The sequence below is a fragment of the Vidua macroura genome, chromosome 12, assembly GCF_024509145.1.
Source record: "Vidua macroura isolate BioBank_ID:100142 chromosome 12, ASM2450914v1, whole genome shotgun sequence".
In the NCBI taxonomy this organism is placed as follows: Eukaryota; Metazoa; Chordata; class Aves; order Passeriformes; family Viduidae; genus Vidua; species Vidua macroura.
Window position 1 is genome coordinate 11,541,899 of NC_071582.1, and position 19,889 is coordinate 11,561,787.

The 19,889-nt window shown below is 40.1% G+C and overlaps 2 protein-coding genes and 1 long non-coding RNA gene across 6 annotated transcripts in view; 2 read left to right on the forward strand and 1 right to left on the reverse strand.

Annotated features, from left to right (window-relative positions):
• The first annotated feature begins 1,653 nt into the window (after nucleotides 1–1,653).
• On the forward strand, nucleotides 1,654–6,932 carry CTXN2 (cortexin 2). 2 transcript variants are annotated; one of them, XM_053988182.1, is made up of 3 exons: nucleotides 1,654–1,886; nucleotides 4,648–4,703; nucleotides 6,507–6,932. In XM_053988182.1, the coding sequence occupies exon 3, from the start codon at nucleotides 6,561–6,563 to the stop codon at nucleotides 6,807–6,809; it is 249 nt and encodes an 82-aa protein (XP_053844157.1). In that variant the 5' UTR covers nucleotides 1,654–1,886; nucleotides 4,648–4,703; nucleotides 6,507–6,560; the 3' UTR covers nucleotides 6,810–6,932. The 2 variants fall into 2 exon arrangements, with proteins under 2 accessions (XP_053844157.1, XP_053844156.1); XM_053988181.1 differs by lacking the exon at nucleotides 4,648–4,703 and having other exon boundaries at nucleotides 1,657–1,886.
• LOC128813245 (uncharacterized) lies at nucleotides 5,248–18,965 on the reverse strand. Of its 2 annotated transcripts, XR_008438969.1 has the most exons (8): nucleotides 18,816–18,965; nucleotides 15,682–15,889; nucleotides 13,900–13,980; nucleotides 12,194–12,310; nucleotides 11,571–11,613; nucleotides 7,431–7,578; nucleotides 5,434–5,499; nucleotides 5,248–5,334 (listed from the first exon to the last, which is right to left on the reverse strand). It is a non-coding gene; the product is annotated as an uncharacterized LOC128813245 (long non-coding RNA). The 2 variants fall into 2 exon arrangements; XR_008438970.1 differs by lacking the exons at nucleotides 5,248–5,334; nucleotides 5,434–5,499 and adding an exon at nucleotides 7,050–7,127.
• SLC12A1 (solute carrier family 12 member 1) overlaps nucleotides 11,032–19,889 on the forward strand; it is a 45,403-nt gene continuing 36,545 nt past the window's right edge. For both annotated transcript variants that reach the window (XM_053988176.1, XM_053988177.1), the window contains exons 1-3: nucleotides 11,032–11,442; nucleotides 15,835–15,969; nucleotides 16,167–16,242. In XM_053988176.1, the coding sequence (XP_053844151.1) occupies nucleotides 11,032–11,442; nucleotides 15,835–15,969; nucleotides 16,167–16,242 (622 nt within the window). The remainder of the gene's footprint in view (nucleotides 11,443–15,834; nucleotides 15,970–16,166; nucleotides 16,243–19,889) is intronic.

Sequence of the window (19,889 nt, forward strand, 5' to 3'; positions counted from 1 at the left end):
CTAAGAATAAAAAGACAAAAAGATAACGTATCTATAAGGAGTAATATCCCACAAGTAAACCTTTTCCAGGAAAATGGTAGTGAAAGGCCCCACATCCATGCCTAGAATCTGGCAGAAGAGGAAAGATGCACCCCCTCAGAATGTGTTTCTATTGTCAGGGCTGTCCCTTGCTCCCAGCCACAGCAGTCAGAGTGGTCCTGGCTACTTCCCAAGTCATATTTCCAATAAGGTTCTCCAAGTATAGCAGTGCTCAGCAATTATTAGAAATCCCTGGATTTCTGTCACTCTCCCTTAACAATTATGCTAGGTTGATGAGGCACTCTGAAATTCTGAGAACTCCCAAAATTTCAAACTACAGCTTTCTGTCTAGTGAGAGACCTTCATGGGGCCCCCAAGTAAATCAGGAACAGGGCTAAAAAAGAAAACTAGGGCTCCTTAGGAACAGTAGGGGTTCTATATACATATTCTGAAAACACAGTCTTATACTATTTAAAACTATCTATTTATAAAGTCTTCATGGATCTTTAAATATGAGAGGCACTTCAAAAATTAGCTTGATTTACAGACATTGTTTGTCACATGACTAATCAGGCAGCATTAGAAAATCAAACCAATAACCATTAGCAAGTACATAGTTAACCATCAGTTTAACCATTAGTTTTAACAGCGGGAGAAAGCTGTATTTTGACTCAGTGCTTGGAAGTTCACTGCAGTCACAGCAGAGGAATCAGGCATTAAAATGGCAGGCAAGACAAAACCCTTTTTTTCCCCAGATCATTTCAAGAAGGGTTAACCTATCATAGTGTTATTGCATGTAGCAAGAAACATGAGAACAAAATCTGTTAGTAGGTCTACAGCAGTCTCATAAGCCTCGTGATGCATGACAGTGTGATACAGTCCTGTTCCACTGACCCACGTACGTCCCTGCAGATGATTTACAAATATGGAATCACTATCATTTGAAACAGATTTGTGATTTATTAATGCAATATATACAGATCCAGCTTTGGGAAAATGAATCTTCTTTCCTAATCCAACTTAAACACCTGCTGTTGTGGCAAATAGAAACCTCACTAATATACAACCAGCATCAGCTAAACGCAGCTAATGAAAGGATATAAAGCGAGGTCTATGCTTTAATCGTTATTACTCTTAGAGCTGCTGGGAGGACCCGAGGCCACGCTGCGGGCACAGCCTAAGAGGCTTTCGTCTCAGCACGCCCCACTGAGACGAGCGTGTGAAACCCTGCCCGCTGTTTCACGGCGAGCAGCGGCCCCGCCGCACCCAGCGCGGCTCCACAGGTCCTGCTCGGCGCCGGCGGCGGGGTCGCGCCTCTCGGCGGTACCGAGGCCCGGGAGGGATGCAGCCCCTCCTGCGGGTACTGCAGCCCCGTCCTCCATCACTGCAGAGACCACCCGGCCTTCGAGGCCCCGGTACCCGGCCTGGGCAGCGGTAGCGGACCGGAGGAGGGAGGGCTGCTCCCGCCCCGCTCCGCAGCGGCCCCGGCCCGGCCCTTACCGATGCACCGCACGTAGTGTTTTGCAGGAAGTTTCCACGCTCCTGGGTTTAATCCGCGAAAAGCGGGGCTGGAGAAGAGCGCGGCTGAATAGTGATGGAAAGGGGCGGGCGAAGAGGTGGAGGAGGAGGCGGTAGCAGCAGCGGCCGTGTTTAATTTTTTAATTAGGGCGGTTTGAGCATCTCCCGGCGGGGTTGCATCGCCGGGCGGCGAGGGGAGCCCGGGCGAGCTGCCCCCGCCGCCCGGGACCACCCCGTGCCCCGAGCCGTCAGGACTCCAACCTGGCCTTTCGACAGCTGGCGCGGCGGGCCGGAGGCGCGGAGAGCTCCGCGCTCCGCCACCATGGGCAGCGCGGACGCGGAGGACAAGGGTTCGTAGCGCGGGCGGCGCGGCGGGGCCGGCGGGCGGGGCGCGGGGCTGACCTTGCGGCGCCGCCCGGCCCGGCCCGGCCGCACTCCGGCGAGGGCAGGGAGGGACGGAGGCACCCGGGGCGGCGGAGGGAGCAGGGCAGGGTAAGCGCCTAAATCTGCCTTCCCCGGGATAGCGGGGCCGGTGAAAGCGAAGGCTGGGCGCGCCATCCTACAGCAACAATTGCTTTGCAGGTGCTCAGTCTCTCTCAGCCTCCATACCCCGGGAAGCAGGCAACACTTTTCCACACTGCAAGTTAAGGATGATGCTAGTAAACGTTTTATTTTCCTGCATCCCTATATTATCCAAATCTAGACCACGTATATGAATTCACAACACAGAAGCTCTTGTCCAATGAAGACTCCAGGCTCATATATTTGCTACAGATAAAATCTTATTTTGCAATTCATTCCCTGTTGGAAGGCTGGAAGTGTCACAGCTCGGCTGCTGCTTCTTTGCAGGGGAATGCTGTTTATGTGGAAAAGTGTTGCTTGCATCCTGAGTTACCATGCTGCAAAAACACTGTGTGGGGCTCTCTTTGCAAAGCTGTAAGCCATGCCTTCATTTGCTGAGCATCCATGTCCTGGCCATCCTACCTTCATCTCCCTAAATGTCTTAGAACCCATACCCTAAAGATACAGTGTTCTCCCCAGCAATTTAGAGAATACAGGCACGCAGTGAACACATGAGTATGACAAGTCAGCTGTGTGGTCACAGTGCTCCTTTTGCAGCATTTCTGGCCCTGTGTTACTAAGTCAGGTAGCTCAGACTCTTCAGAGAATTCCATATTCATGCTGATTTCTATTTCTAGTCTATTTTATAGGACTTCTTCATTGTTAATTTTTTCATCTTGCCACCTTCTATTACCAATTTCTATAACAGCATTTCTGGAATACAGTTTTGTTTCCCTGAACAGATTGTTAAGGGCAAATGAGGTGCTTCCAATGCTCCCAGAGGATGCCTGTTTATATGTCCCTTTCCAAGTCAGGTTCGCTGTTACTCAAGCACAAGCTCAGGACTGAAGCTATTCAAAGTACTTTCAGAATAACCACATCCATGAACCAGCAGCTGGGCTGTAGACATCCAAGAAGAGAACAGATGGCCACTAACATGGTCAATTTTGTTACAAACTCTCATTTAGGAAGTGAGTTTTTATGCACCTGAGGCTTAGTCATGCCAAGAGGATGAATGCTCCCAGCTTGAGATCCTGTAAAGATACTAGTTTCCTGAGTACTGAGCCACTAGAAAAAAATCCTGTAGGGGGTTCTGTGAGAGAAGGACTGAAAGCCAGAACCCCAGGAAGATCCTGCTTACTTTCTTGATCTTCTTAAATCTCTGTAAACCTGAGAGTAAAGGCTAGGTCCGAAAAAACAAAAAAAAAAAAATGACACCCTGTCACCCCAAACAGCTGAGGCTGGGATCTTCAATCCACACCAAACACTGGCAGAGTTAGGCTGGTGATTCTGCTAGAGAATAAGAATCTTGACATCTTCCTTCCAGCTGCCTCACTATACCTAGTGCCCATGGTGTTCCCCTTCATCCTCCCATAGGTGCAGCCAGCACCCCCAGCTCATACCTCCATTTTTCTTAGCTCAGAATTAAGCTGTTTTCCTCATTCCTATTTTCTTGAGGACTCTGATTGTTTCTTCTGGCCTCGGAAGGACTTCCAGTGGCCTTCTTTTATTTCATAGCAAGATGTTAAGGAGCCTTTCTTTTTGCCAGTGTTTATATGGGTAATGAGTCAAAGGAGGAGAAGAATCCTGACCTGTAAAAAAAAGATCAAGCTCTGTCTGGGGCTAGCCCCCACAAAATGGCTCTGCAGATTATAAATTATACAATGCCTGTCCCATGATGCTGTCCTAAAGGCTATCTTTGAGGATTTTGGGATCCAGGCCAGGTTAGTTAGCATTCAGAGTCTTCTGACTCAGGACTTTGACAGATACACTGCAGCAAATGAAAAGGTGTCTGACTAAAAGGGAGAGGACATCCAACCTGTGAGCAGCACTAAAATGTGAAACCAATAAAAGGTACTCAAAATACCATGGGTTTGGGGATACATAATTAGAACAAAATTTCCTGTGAACTTTAAGGCTTCAATTACAGCTTCTAAAATTCAGGACGAGGAACAGAAGAACACAAAGCTGCACATTAGAATTTCCCAGAACCAATCCCACCCCAGGCAAAATACAGTTTTCTCCTGCAGTTTTTTCAGGCAAACTTTTGTTAAGTAAGTCTAAGATATCAATTTCTCCACATTTCAGCATCAATCAAGCTTTGCACAGAGATTTGTCCCATAATGTCTCCTGACAAGCACATAATGTACAAACAAATCTCATCTAATTCCAGTGTGTAAGCTGCAAAATTACTAAGACTGGAAGTCATATTCTTGGAAAATTACTCTGTGGTGAAGAAATGTTATGTCAAACACAAACCTATTTGTCTGGACTCAGCTCAAATTCAGGGTTCTCTATGGCCAGCCTACCCCTAACATTCTTATCAACGTCTTTCAAGAGAGCAACTTTTGGGATTTTTGGGTCTGGCTTTTCCAGGTAGTGACTATGTGTCATTTTCCTGTATAAGCCTTGCTTTTAATTTTTATAACCCAGTATCCTAGGACTTTTCGAAAGTACTTTTTTTTTCCTTGACTGGCTTTTGCTCAAATCAACTGACTTTTAACAGAAATTTGTGACATTGAACTTTCTGTAATTTTTTTTTTCCTACAGAAGGTAAAACTTAATAGAAAAATTGGAAGTATGCCCAATGAAAATCCATATAGCAGGTGGGCTTTACTTATGATGCCTTTTCAGAAAATAAATATTGCTTGTTGTTGACATTATTTCTAATTCCTATAGGCTGTATCTGGATCTTTCTTCCAGCTTAGCAGGAATTAAAACAGCATGACCCAAAGAGCAGAATATATTTCAAAACAAGGAAGGATCTCATACACAGGTCTATAGAATAAACAGAAGATTGGTTGCTATGCTCTGGTTAATGTGTAAAAACTAACAGGAAACATTATATAATATCTACTGTACTGAGCTTTATTGCAAAAAAAAGGACATACTTGTGTTTTGCCCTTTTGCTCCTTGTTCTAAAATTTTTGTTCTTTAGGACAATAGTCAGAAACACCACAAATTTTGAAGCGAGAAAGGAGATACCAAACAAGATAAAAGTTCTGTCCATTTCTGTCAGCTTGGGAATACCAAAAGTTATTTCTACTTTTTCTGTTGTTTTTACTTGTAGGCCGACTCAGAGTGTGGCTCCTCTCAGCCATGGCTGCAGTAGAGATACTGGAACTCCCTTTAACCTGGCTGAGCAGTGCAGGTACCTGAAGCAGTGTAGCCATGGCAGCACAGAGCTCTGAGCGGCCTAATTACTCTGCCAAGAAATAAATGGATACTGGCAATTCCCTGGGGAAAAAGAGGTTGAATTGTTAACAAAAAGAGTTTCCCCTGAGGCACATTCATTAAATAGGTGTTAGCAAGAGCCAGAAAACCTCAAGTTCTAACCTTAGAATAAAAATGTCCTTGTCCTTTGGCACTTTTGATGTCCCAGCCTTCCAATTCTCCCACTGTCTATAGATACAAAAGAAAGATGTGATTCCAATATTTTATGGAAAACCTAACATAAAGCAAATGATCCCCACCCCCAACTAAAATCTATAGGTAAGATCTCCTTAAAAAGACAAATACAAGAAGTTTCTCCTTTCTGGAAGCATGCAGAGCTCTCCTGGTGGCAGCAGTGAGGTGGAGCTGCTTGAGCATCCTGCTTCCCTAGGCCACACGTCGGGGTCAGTCCTCGAGCAATGTGAGGAGCACGGGCAGATCTCCTGTTTACTGTGCCTGTGAAAATGGCAGGGTTTGTATGGGGAAGACCAAAGAGAAGAAAGAAATGAGAGCAAGATTTATGGGAAAGGAATTTAATTCTGTTATCTCTTCGTCCACCAATCTTTGCTCATACACAAGGGTGGACGAGTATAGAGCAAGGTGAAGGGTTTTTAGCAATCTGCTCACTTTCTTACAAGCTCAAAATGCACCCAACATTTTTTTCTGAAAATGGAGCCCAAGACTTCAGTAAAATTGCACACAGAGTCTTTTATTTTACAGGTTGGATCTATTTATGTAGACTCTGAGCTAAATCAAATTAGTAAAATCCACATTATTTAGCTGAAATTGCCTTTGAGGTCAATGCAAGTTTAACTAGTTTAAGCACAGAGATGTAAAGCCATTTCAGGAAACATACCAGGTTTCTGCATGTTAAGAACATAGAGAGTATTGCCAAATCACAGTCTGTAGACTTGTGCCCAGTTTGACAAAATGCTGTTTGTAACAACTGAAATTTCTGTTTTGAAAAGACAGAAAGCCAGAAAATTGTGAGTCTGCTGTCTCAAAACAGAGGCCAGTAAGTGAATGGCGCATAGAGGCTAATAGTTGCAATTTTATCACATTAATTTAAATGTGAAAAAACAACAGGACACTTCTAAAATCCAAGCTGGTTTTCATTTTCAAATGTTCATATGTTGCAGCTCAGATATATGCACCCCATTTAGAGCTAACCACACTGATTTGACATTTCTATGCAGGCAAAGAAGCAACAGAGGTGAAAATCCCTCAGAGCCACCAGGATGTGATGCCCAATGATGAGCAGTAATTACTGCAGCAACACTTCAGCCAGTATGAGTGTCAACGAAATGTCTGCCTTCCCTCTGACTTTAGAGCAAAAAACTGGCTTTGCCTTTGTGGGGATTTTGTGTGTTTTCTTGGGACTTCTAATTATCAGATGCTTCAAAATCCTGCTAGACCCCTACAGCAGTATGCCTTCTTCCACGTGGGAAGATGAAGTTGAGGGGTTGGATAAAGGAACATTTGAATATGCTCTTGCATGAAAACTCACAGAATATCCTGCCTTAAATTTGATGTTGATTTCATTTTGGAAACCAACTGTTGTTACATTTGTTATACATACCTGCATTTTGGAGATATGTTGGTGGCATCCATTTTGTTAAATACATATTTATTGCAAACTCAAAAGGTACTTCGTGTTGCTTTTATTTGATGAACAGCAGAATGGTAGATAAGAAATGGCTAACAGCAAACAAATACACAAAAAATCACTAGAAAGTTACCATGGCCAGTATTTTAAGGATCAGATGATATCTGGCTCTTCAGAGGAGGATCTCGTGTCTACTGTGTCTCATGACAGGCTGAAGAAAAAGACAGGCTCATGATGGTGAATGTTTAAGTGGTAGCCCCCTGCCCTCCTCATCCAACACAATTTTCTGAAACTCAGTGTCTGTACTTGTACACTGAGGATAAAAAAGTGGAGGTCAACAAATGGTTGTGGCTTAGAGGAGGTGCCTGCAGGAGGTGTGTGTCCATGTTTTTATTCCACTTGGTTACAGGAGATGATTCACTTTGAAGTGGAACTTAAACTGTCTGGTTAACAGCTCCCATCAGTAATTACACCAGCCTGGCAAGGCCACAGCAGACACAATCATGCTGCTTACCCATTTTTACCCAGCCCTCAAGGAGGGATGGGGTCCAGAGCTCTGGTACACTCCAGCACGCTCCACAGCTGGTTCTTCTGCTTGTGCTCCTGCAGTTGTGCACAGTGTATGATCTGGACTGTCACTGATGAACTGGTCATGGGAGATCCTATCAAAGCAGAAGTGGAAGAGCAAAAGCAGAGATTCAAGTCTGGATATTCAAGGTCACCCTCATACACACAGCTGTTTAGCAAGTGTGACAGTACTTGACAGAAATTCAATTCCATTTTTAAGAAGGCTGGCATTAGAATTTTAGGCACTGTCACTTTTGCTAAACAGATCTGTTTGCAGTGAGGAGCTAAGACAAGGAGATCAGTTACAGCAGTTGTTTTCTTTTTCCTGTATTCTGAAAAATACATGTTATTCCTTTTGCCCTATATACTAGGCAGAGGCAGACAGTGGAACAGCAGACCACAAGTAAAATACTCGATTGTACAGAGAAGAACATTAATCTCCTGTCTGAAAAATACAAGAGATGAACAGCCAATATTAATCTACACCGGTCCATTTAAATTATAAAACATAAAAAATGTTGTGAATGTAAGGGCTTTCAACTGCTTCAGATTATACATAAGAAAAAAATTCCAGACCCTCAGTGATTCAGTATATTGCATTTATCCTAGTTAATTTAGCCATAAAATACAAGATAGATATCAGTACAATGATTCATGTGATCTGTTATTGCTGGATGGGATCATCCACTGCAGAGACCCGACACTGCCATTTTTTTTAATGTACATCTAATCAGCACAGCTGAGCTCTGCGCTGTCAAGTTAGAGTGCTGAAGGTACTTAAGTTATCTGGGTTAAATATAGTTATCTCTAAACTACACTGCAAACACTGCAAACATATCCAAATAATCCCAATATTGTCTTATTATTTTTGTTTTTGACCTAATCTATTGCTGGAAGCAAATGATCTAATTCTCTTCTAATTACAAAGCTTCATCATTTCCAGCCTGCTCTTTTCTTCATCACAAAAAGACTAGGAAGTCAGCCTTCCCAGAAACAGTACAGAGAACATAAGTTTTCAAAGGCTTCTTAAATATACAGAGTAAAACTTTAAATAGGGCCAGGAGTAAATGGTTTAAAACTGCATGTAGGACAAGAGGACCCCCCAAAGAATGATCCCACTGACTTCACTGAATCTTCCGCATAAAATGCACTGAGCAGATCCTGTCCTGAACTCTTGTTATCTGCATGACTATATAGGCAGAACTGAAAGATAGAGAGAGTATGATCTGTGCAGAATCAGGCATAGCAGGGAGGGAAATGGAGATAACAAAAGTATTTTCAGGCCCCCTTAGAAATTTCGCAATGCCATAAACCCAGTAATTGTAATGGATAGGTACATTTGCTGGTTAAAAGTTAACGAGCTAGAATGCCTTTCTAAATCACCATCTAGAAATGTTTTGAAAGAGAGGGATTGGATGGTCTACTCAGTATATTAAACAGGAGAAAAATCTGGCCAATAAGGCAAAGTCTGTAATGCCTCAAAGAGAGGGTCACACTATATGCGTGAATAAAAGAGGCAGATTGTCCTTCCCTAAAAACACAGGATTGAATGGTAAGTTAAATTACCCTGAATAAGGTAGACTTGATTATATATGCATAATGCTGGAAAACTAAATACAAAGTTAATGGCAAATAACAGAGATCTCTGGAAATAAATACACTATGAAAACCTAAGTATTATTTTCAAGAACAGCAGAAAGGTAAGAGATTTTACTTTTCCTAGCAAAACACTAATATGGAAATAAGACAGTGAAACGACAGAATCATTTTACTTGGCAGCAAACATTTCATTGTCATTAAAGAATCAGGATTTCATTCAGTCATGGAGGTGGAAACAAACATAGTTTCACTGACCTCAATGACAGAAGATTTGTCTTTGCTCCTTCATGCCTGAAGATGAAACAACTTTAAAAGGCTGAAGGAAGCAGAATACTATGATCATAAATGTGTAATAATAATAATAACAATAATAATAACAATACAAAGCCAGTAGAAGTAAAATAAACTAAATAAATGTAATATGTTGCTGTGAGGCTTATATAACATTAAGCAAGAAAACTAACATAAATATGCAGAGGGATAAAGAAGTGTCTTAGCAGAGAGGTGACAGCAGAATATTACCTATAGCTGATGGAAGAAATAAGAAAATATGCTTCAGCTTCATACTGAAGATTGAAGGTATCTGATTACCAGCTTTTCAAGTTATAATTTGGATATGTGATTTTAGAGAAAATTTACATTGCTGAGCTATAAATATTGATGCCATATTTTATCTTTCAGTGCCAAAGGGACGAAGAATTGAGAAATTTAAATTGAAAAAATCTTAGGGGTTCATTTAGTCCAACCTCTTGCAAAAATATGGAACTTTAAAAAAATGTCTGTAATGGACTTATTTTTCCAAATTTTCAGGTCATATATTTGCTTATAAGATATGGTTTTTTTCTAAAACTTTCTGCTTTTACAAATGCTTGCAGAGTTTCAATGTCTAAGCATGCTCTGGTTTAGTGCCTTTGAACAAGTTGGGCTCCTACTGAATTATACAAGTCTATAAACCACACTCCCTAATCTCCTTAGAAATATGTTTCAAGAGAAATGATTGCCATCATTTCAATAGCTCATTTCAGGGCTTTCTAAGCCATACTTTAAATTGCTGCAGAGGTACTTAGCCTACTAAAGGCCTTAAATAAACATACCCCTCTTCTCTTGGCATTTTTGTTTGCTTGTGTGTTTTCTTTGAGGACATCAGTGTGGAAAAGAGGAGGTGAGAAGCAGATTATACAGCTGAGTGTTCACCTCTCTATGGGCTGCCACTCAGGGGGACCTAGACAGGCCAGAGGAACGGGCCAGCAGGAATCTCATTACATTCAACAAGGACAAATACAAATCCTGTACCTCAAACAGATTTAACATCTGCACTGTACAGGGAGCAACTCTCCTGGAAGGGATTGGAGGAGCAGGCTACAGAGGAGTGAGCCCCATGCTATCCATGTGTTAATTGCACAATCATGTTCCAAGCTTGTGTACATGGATGCTCACCACGTCACCCTGATCTTCTGGGGGTTTTCATAAAACAGATTGAAACTAGAGGAGTTCTTGGCCCATTTAACAGCTCAGGCCTTAACTTCCTCTGGAGCTTGTACCAAAATACTGCTGGTTTGGTTAGAGGGTCAAGTGCATCAATCACAGATAGAACATCTCCACAAGCTCTTGTCTTTTCTTCAACTATGTTTTTACTCAACAAGTCATAGGATGACAGTCTCATGGATACTTGGCGAGGCAGGGGAGAGGGGAGAGCTTGTGGTGGAAAACTTATCTAACCATGCAAGATAATAGAAGTAGTTTAATTATATCTTTTATAGCAGTAAACCAGCAGCCAACATCAGGAAGACTGCTTAGAGATTCAAGAGAAAATTATCAGCCCTTCATTACTTGAGAAGCAAAGATCTGATATGCAACAGCACTAAACCCTTTGCTGTATCTGCAAGTGTGTGGCTGCAGCCACAGAAGAGTACACGGATCAGTGACCTAAGTCTGTAGCATCCCTGAAGATGTCAATGAACAATGCACCAAATGTATTCTTGGATCCAAATGCAAATCGGTTTCAAGTTAACATAATTAATGAAGACCATGACAACAATGAAACAACCCAAGAGGATGTGGGCTCTGACCCACCACATTATGAAGAAACATCTTTCACTGATGAAACACATAACAGACTACGAATCAGTTATAGACCGGGAAAAAGAGAATTATATGACAATTTCCGGCAAAATGGGGAGAAAACAGAAGCTAGCTTACATCCCTATGATACTCACAGTAAAATGTATTATCTACAAACTTTTGGCCACAACACAATGGACCCAGTTCCCAAAATTGATTATTATAGAAACACTGGCAGCGTCAGTGGGAATAAGCTCAGCAGACCAAGCTTATTAGAAATTCATGAACAACTGGCAAAGGTAAGTGAAAAGGAAAGATATAATTTTTCTCTATTCCATTTCCAGACTGTTAATTCTGTTTATTAATAAGAGAAAGTCCTTAAGTTCATGGACCTTGCCCAAGAGAAGAAGTACAAGTAACTACTTACCATATTTCCTTTGGTAGCTGCAGTTTGTTCTCTGCTCTGTACCCTGCTCAAAGAAAATATTTTTATTAAAAGGTAATTTCAATGTACTTGATAAGCAGAAAAGCATAGCTTAATCTTGTCTAAAAGTATGGATCTACCAAATCTCTTCTGTTTCACATAAGAGTTGGGATGGCAGATGGTGAATGTCAATTCATACTTTAACTAAGCTACACAGTTCACACTTATTCTAAACTTGAATTTTACATCAATGCATACTAATTTTGACAGATTCCTCCATTCTACTCATTAACCAATATAAGTATTATAAAAAAAATTATGTGAAACAAATGCAATTTCAGTTAATCAGATATCCAGAACACTACCTGTTTATTGCTGTAACAAACCCAAACAGCAAGAAAGAATCAAGAAAGAGGGTGTTGAGGGATAGCAGACAGCACTTCGCAGGTGCTGATTCAGTGAACAAATTTGAGGTTAATATGCACTTATCAGGGCAGGGCTGGAAAGAGAAATATCATTGCTATAGTTAAATTGAGACTAAAAGTGTCAATATCCAGCAAAACATGTTATTTTGTTGAGTTAGTCAATTGTGAAATGAGAAAACTTGAGAGAAAACAAGCTCTCACCTCCATTCTGCTCAGTTCTTCCTACTTCTGAGGCCTGAATAATTTGGACAAGCTTCTGATTTTCGAATGCTTGTCCAGATCTTGTTCAGACTTCTGTTCTCTGGCAATTCCTCTTTCCTATGGAGGGTTAATATAAAGTAATGAAATCAAGAAAAAATATAGCCATTAGTAAATTAGGACCTGATTCTTTAGGATCTTATTAGGGCAGCTTCCTAGTTTTGGCCTTTTATTAAGCTTTCTTTAAATTAAGCTTTCCATACGCCTGTGTAAAATGGCTTAAAAGGACAAACATTTCCAAAGATGAAAACAAAGCAGATACGAAAAGGGAAACATACTAATTTTGTATCCCTACTCATTTGTAGATGTACAAACTGCTACTCAAAGGACTAAACACATTTCCATGCTCAGAAAAAATATCATCTTATAGAAATAATTTACTTCAGTAGTGGCCAGAAAGGAGTAAAACTGTATCTTGGCTTTGAACATAATGCTGAATGAACACGTACTGAACATCAGCACATTAAAGGATTTTCAGTTTTGATGGTAACCAGAAAATTCTGGGTTTTTTACTGTTGTATCTCTCAATGGTTTGTATATTTTAAACAAAATATAAATTTTTAGGTTGCTTTTTTAAGGCTTTCACTTAAAGATGATTAAAAAGGCAGATTATATCACAGAGTAAAATGAAGAGAAAATTGTTTCACATGTTGGGACTGTTAGAAAAAAGAGAGAAAAGCATAATCTAACTTAGAGATTTCCAGACTTTTTCCTGTATCCATCTTATAGAAAGATAATCTTATGCCTTTCAAAATAGGAAGGTGAATGTCATAGGTAATGGGATTTTTGTTACACTGGCAACCTGCTGTGCCCTTCTGTGGGTTGTGGCCCTGGTCTGGGAGCACAACCACAGCTCTGGAACAAATGATGCCCCATTAGCATGGCTGGAGCCCATTCCTGCCTGTCCCATGATCTCACTTGCTGACCTTGGACAAATCACTTCTGTCTGCAGAGCTTTTGCTGAAGAATAAATAAACACGAGGTCACCAAATAGGAGCTTAGTAGGAAAGGGAATGGAGATGTCTGAGAAGGCAGAGCTCTCTCAGGAGGCACAGGCTGTGCGTGCGCTGGATGGGGCCCCAGCCCCTGGCAAGGAGGGGAGGAGAAGCCACACTGAGCGTGGACAGGAGTCACAGTAACAGCCCAAGGTGCACTTGTGAAGCAGATGCTTTATTCCTTTTTTACTTAACCACTAAAATCTGGGTTTACCACACCATACCCCAAGGCAATCCCACCCCCCCTTGCCCCGGCTTTGAAACTCAAGTTTCTGTTCTGTCAGAGCCCATTGCAAGATTCTGATAAGAAGTGGCATTATGTTTGACTTCAGATTGCTAAACATCACATAAGCACATTCCCATTGTGCTTTGATGATGGGCTTAACATCAGAAGATAAATATTAATATTTAATAAATTTTTTAATATGTAATTTTTCAAATGTCAGAATGTAAGACAGGCTGAAAGGAACTTCAAATATCTAGTTTCCACACTGCTGGAGTCAAACGTGTGTCATCTTTTAGCAAGACGTGTCAGTTTTCGCACACATTAAGCCAATTAAATCCCTAAAAAATAGTCTAAGTGCTATTTCACAGCTGATGGCTGGTGATAATTACTTGGGCTTAATATTTACCCTACATAAGAAATAATCTAACCTTTCTTCCTCTTGGCTATTCTCCACACTTGTTATGAAGATTTGATTAGCTCATCATCTTTAGCCCCAGGAGAGATGAAGACTAAGCCATTCTGAAACAAGAAAAGGAAAATGTTTGGGTTAGTTTTTTGGGGGGTTTTTAAGCAGTTAAGTCTTTATTTTAGTAGCTTTTCAAAATGTTCTGTCACTTTTATTCCACATCCTTAATGCATGAGTAGCACAGGTACAGCTGCTTGGTAAATAACCAATCATTCACTAAAGCACACCAATTTAAAATGCATTTATGGAAGGTTTAAGGCCATAATTTATGATAATGGCATTGAGAGGACAAATTAATTCAAACTACAGAGGAAACAACTTGTTTCAAGTACAAAGACCAAGCCCTTTTAATTTTTTGTCTTTGAAATTCTAACCACTGTAGCAAAAGCCTGTCATATTATTCTGCTAATCTTCCTTCATTGACTTCAATCATTTACTGTATTTTGAGCAAACACAGACATTATTATTTCAGGGTAAGAATTATCAAAATTATCTAAGTATCTCAAAGGAGCTCAAAGTCACAGGCTTTCAACAGATCTTGTATTCCCACTTTTATTAGGGCCAGCAGGGAAATAGGCACCAAGTTTAGCCCATGTTAAAACATATTATCCAGTCACTTATTTTTCAATTGTGAGCACAGTCCAGGATTTACCGTGTCAAAGGCATTCTAAAACCTTACATCATTTTGGCTAGAGCCCCCATCCTTGAGGGACAACTCCAAACAGAGGCATATACACCTGGTCTTTATGTCTGTTTTGGGTTTGTGTGTTGGCTGTTTTCAAATTTATGGACAAAATATAGAAACAACCTTAAAGTTAACCAAGACTTAAAATCTCATGTTTCACAGAATCACAGATGTCTTTCCTCTTTGACCTGCGAAGTTAATCTGGAAATATCTTCATCACCTTCTAAAGCCTAAAAGCATCTTGATTCCTCTCCAAGAGTGGTACCCACTCCTGACTCTGTGCCAGACTATGGCAACGTGCAGGGTCCTTCCTGAAGGCCTTTGAGAAGGACCCAGAAAAAACAGGCAATTGCTAACCTAATGCCAATTCCTCACAGAAACAGTGAGAGCTCCGAATGAAGAAAAACTACAATTAAATTAAAAGACAATTACAATGAGTACAAATCTCAGCAACATGAGTAATTCCTATTCAAGCCACAAGAAACACATCATGGGGCTAAATTGCCTCAAAGATTCTGGGACAAGAGAGCTGAAGAGATAAAATACACATTTATGTCTGTAACTGATGTGAACAATCTAAAATTCTGGGCTACTTACTCTGGCTGCACCATAAATATGGCAATTCCTAATCCTATCTACTATGGTAACACCAGTTGTGCCTAAGCCACAGAAAATATTATTAAATTTCTACATTTCACTGGTGTTTCTCTAATCGTTTTCAGGACTATGTTACCCATCTGCTGCTGCAGTTATGTTTGTACTTCATTCAATAGGAAACACTAGATTTCATCACAGAATTTAACCATGCTGCACTCAGTTAGGTCTCTTTTCATTGTTTGTAATTATCCCCATTTCTACACTTAGTGTTATTCATAAATTGTTGCAAGAGCATGCAGAGGCCAACCACAAGACCCTCATTATATCAGACGCTCTACTAACATGTCAAAACAACATATATGTGGAATAGCTTACAATAAAAACAGGGTAGTGTCAGATCAGGTAATTTATTTACTCTGCTTAAGTGATTCTTTCATCTCCTCCCCTTGTTAGCAAGCCCACCTGCTGATGTCTGATGTGAGCAGAATATTGCTCTCTACTCCAGTGACTGTAAAACATGATCTTTGCAATTCTTTTCTATTATGTCTCCCTTATGCAGCCAGGTGTCCTCTGCCTGGCCCACAAAATGTATTTGTTTTCTGTGTGATCCTCCAGAACATTGCTGTGAGCACCGGCTCAGTCGAGAGGGTGGCAAATGGAGAAAGCACGGCTGGAGATGAGACAGCGGGCAGCAAGGATGAAGAAAACAAAACAGGATTTGTCAAGTTCGGATGGGTGAAGGGTGTGCTGGTGAGAAACCTACCTGCATTTCTAAAAAAATAATTAAAAGAAAATAAAATCAGTTCTGTTACACTTAAGTCTTTGAAGAATTAAGAGAGGGACCAGAATTCAGGGATGTTTGGGGTGAAATGCATTTTATCACCCTTCTGGTTTTAAATATTACTTTCAACCTTGAACTAATGCAGTAATTTTTCTTTAAAACCTAGGTAAGATGCATGCTTAATATTTGGGGAGTGATGCTCTTTATTCGACTTTCCTGGATTGTAGGTCAAGCAGGAATCGGTATGTATCTTATTCAATATCATTTTCAACAGTGAAAGGGATAAAGAGGATAAACTATACATGATCATGATTAATATATAATCTTAGATGTGCATTTGCATGTTGAACTAAATAATGTTTTCAAATGCTTGCCAGGGTAAAAGACATTAATCCTCCAAACTATTGGAATTTTCCAGACTCACAGCCAAATTACTGCTTAGAGGCATAGATCTGTTAACTATGCATATGATCATCACATTTGAATATTTCTGAGCTTTAGTGAAATTTGTATTTAGATCCTGTAACAGATGTAAACTTTATGACTCGGGCCAATATCTAGTATGTGCATACAGAGTTAACCTTTAAGAGTTCACACTTTGCTTATCTGTGAAACCCAAACCTTGTTATCTACATATTATAAACAACACTTCTTCACACTTCTCTGCTAAGATGAAAACAGAACTGGAAGGAGGTCTCATCTCATCAGGATTTCGTTATTTTTAACTACGGAACAGCGCTTGATACTAGGGTGCTACGAAATACTAAGTTTTAAAAACTCTGCTACAGCTTTCATATAAATGAAATAAGTACATTTCATTGTGTGCTGTATCTTTGCTTCGTCATTGTGCAATTTAATTAATCCAAATTCCAGATCCCAGATCCCTGGGAGACTGGGCCCCGAGGCCTCCATCCAGTATACTGCAGAGTGTTCAGTGAAACCCGTGAGAGAGGGAAATGCTGCAAGAGCAGCTCAGGTGCAGTGTCCCACAGCCAGGTGCTACAACTCCCTTTTCAGAGCTACTGCTCTGGGGAAGCACAGAAACCTGAGCTGCCATGGCAGTGTCCCTCTGTGATCCCTGACCATACAATTAGACCAATGGGACCCTGATCTTTGACTGGCACCCAGATGTTATAAAAAACAGCAAAGGCAGGATGGCAAGTAGTCCAGTTTGGATGTTCACAGAATGGAAATATTCAGTTATATTAAGGGGTGTCAGCTCTGATGGACTTGAATAAAAGTCAGTGCTCAAAATCAGATTGAATATAGCTATCATTTATGTCCTTGTCAATTGAAGTGAAATGAAACCTCTCCAAAATTTTGCATGGTTGAAGTCTCATTTCCAATAAAAAGTAATAACCTCATAGAAGTTCACTTAAGCAAAACTGAGCTTTTAATAAAAAATAACAAATGAAACACTTATTAAGAAAATATCACAAACTTACAGAGACACAAATAGGAAAAGAAAAAACAGCCCAACAATAAAAGATCTAGAACTAAGTGGAAGAACTTAACTACTTCTGCAGTGCTCCATGCATGGCTCCAGCACTGTGCCTGACAAAAGGGTGCTTTCTGATTTTATGATGCATACCAAATGAGCACATACAGCCCAGGGCACTCATAACTATATGCCTTGCCATGAAAATTCTGCATCTTAATATTGCCAAGACTTTGCTCTAGGGTTTCATGCAAAATTAGTTTTTAAGGGCAGTTTAGTAACTTATTGAGATCATCAAGAAGTATTACTTTGTTTTGAGGTGTGAGAATAGCCATAGGCAAGAGTAATTCATTTTGGAACAACTTACTTAGGAGCCATATGCCTGGTTTTCAATCTAAACTTTAATCAGATTTTAACATTAATTTGCACAAACATCAGTTACAACTTTTCTGCTTTCAGTTTTAATTTTACCATTTTAACTCATTGATAAGTAGGCTCTTCTTTCTTACAGTTTATTGCTCTGCTCTTGCTTTTTAAAATTGCATGTGCTATGCAAGGGGGTTACTTTTACTTTTGAAAATGAGACGTCAAATTCCATTTGAATAATTTCTCAATGCATTTTTGGAATGCCTTATAAGCAATAAGCTTTAAGTCCCCAGCCAAGCTGCTTAAGGAGAACAGTGATGGAAGCTCATCATCACCAAGGCTCAGGGATTTCACCGGGTACTGTTCCTAACATGGAAATTAAATGAGACAGTTAAACCACCATCTGGGCACCATTTACATCCCCATCATTAGAGGGCCAAAGAGAGATAACCCAATTATTTCCATACTCTGATAGGCTGTCTTGGGCAAAAGCTCCTACAGGGGAAAAAATAGGATTCTGCAAGGTTCTCTGGCTATCATCAGCTAGGAAAAAAAAAGGGACAGTATGGTTCTGACAAGATTCCAGGTCCAAAACTAGTCTGCTATTTCCACCTAATATCTTGGGACTCTCTGAAATCTGTATTTGTGCCTGTACATGGAATGGTTAAACAAAGGCAGGGAAAACCAAGTTTATGCTACCTGCAAATCTGGCCCCAAATATTAAAATTATGTTGCGTCACATTATATTACAATGATGTTTTGGTTGAGACACTTCATTTTATGCACTTTTCTTCTTAAATGCTAAAATATTGTTTTTTAAATTATCATTAAAGCCTTCCCATGAAGATGTTATATCAGATTAGCAAAATATCTGACCGTATGTATCACATACATGTTAACAATATGAATTGTGAAATGCAATAGAACATCCCTGAAAAGTATCCTTAGGATGCTTACATACACTTAGCAAATAGTTTTAAAACTGCTTTGAGAATTATGTGTCTAACTTACTTGATTTAAGAGTTAACAGCTCTTGAAGTCTGTCCACTTCTCAGACAAAAAATTTGCATGGTTGAACAATATCCTTCAAAGCCCATCCTGCTCAATGGTAGCTGACCAAAAGGAATGACCATTTGGAATTTTTTTATACAGACCTGCACATAAAACACTTGCATGACTAGTTTTAGTAAGAGTTCAGAAATCAGTAAGATAAACATGATTTATTAGAGGCTCAAATCACTTTAAATATCCTACACTATGTTATATATCATTTATGGCTCACACATTACATTGCTTTATCTTAAAGGATTGTGATAACATGGCTATAATTTAAGCAGCAAAGAACATTAATTCAGGGACTAGATGTCTATAACCAGCCAGTATGAACTGAATTCAGGAATCTGATCTGTAAGTCAGATGGTAGAAATACAGCAGATAAATCAATAAGTTTGTAGCACTTTTAGGTCAACATCAATTGTAGGATCTAAGTTTCAATTTGGATGAGCCCTGGCCAATAAATACAGCTACAAGCAATGTATATTCTCCAGTTCCACACTGAATGTCTATGTACCCTATGGAAACAAGACAGATATTTCATAAGCCTTAGCAAGTTCAGACAAAACTAAGAACTGCTTCCATGCCAAACTGTAATTCTTTTTTTTCCCTCTGGTTTTCTCCCTCCCTTCTCATCGATAGAAATGAGAATAAAAGCAATAAAGTTGAGAGAAAAACATTATATTATTTCTTTACCTGACTTGAAACAAAAAGGAAATCTGGAACTACAGAGACAAACTCCTCTAGATAGTGCCATAAATGTAACAGCAATGGCTGTAATTGTACCTTGGGAGGTGCAGCTTGGACATATTTTATTGGGCAGATAGTCTAGCCCTAGAACATGTAAGCCAAAGAGGCTGTGGGATCTTTATCCGTGGAGGTTTTCAAGGGCCAGCTAGCCAAGGTCATCACTGATTTAATCCTGTGTTGGCAGTAGTTCTGCTATGACTGGGAGGATGAGCTACAGACCTTCCAAAATCATTTCAAACCAAAGCTTCTATGACTCTAACTCATACAACAAAGCACACCCTG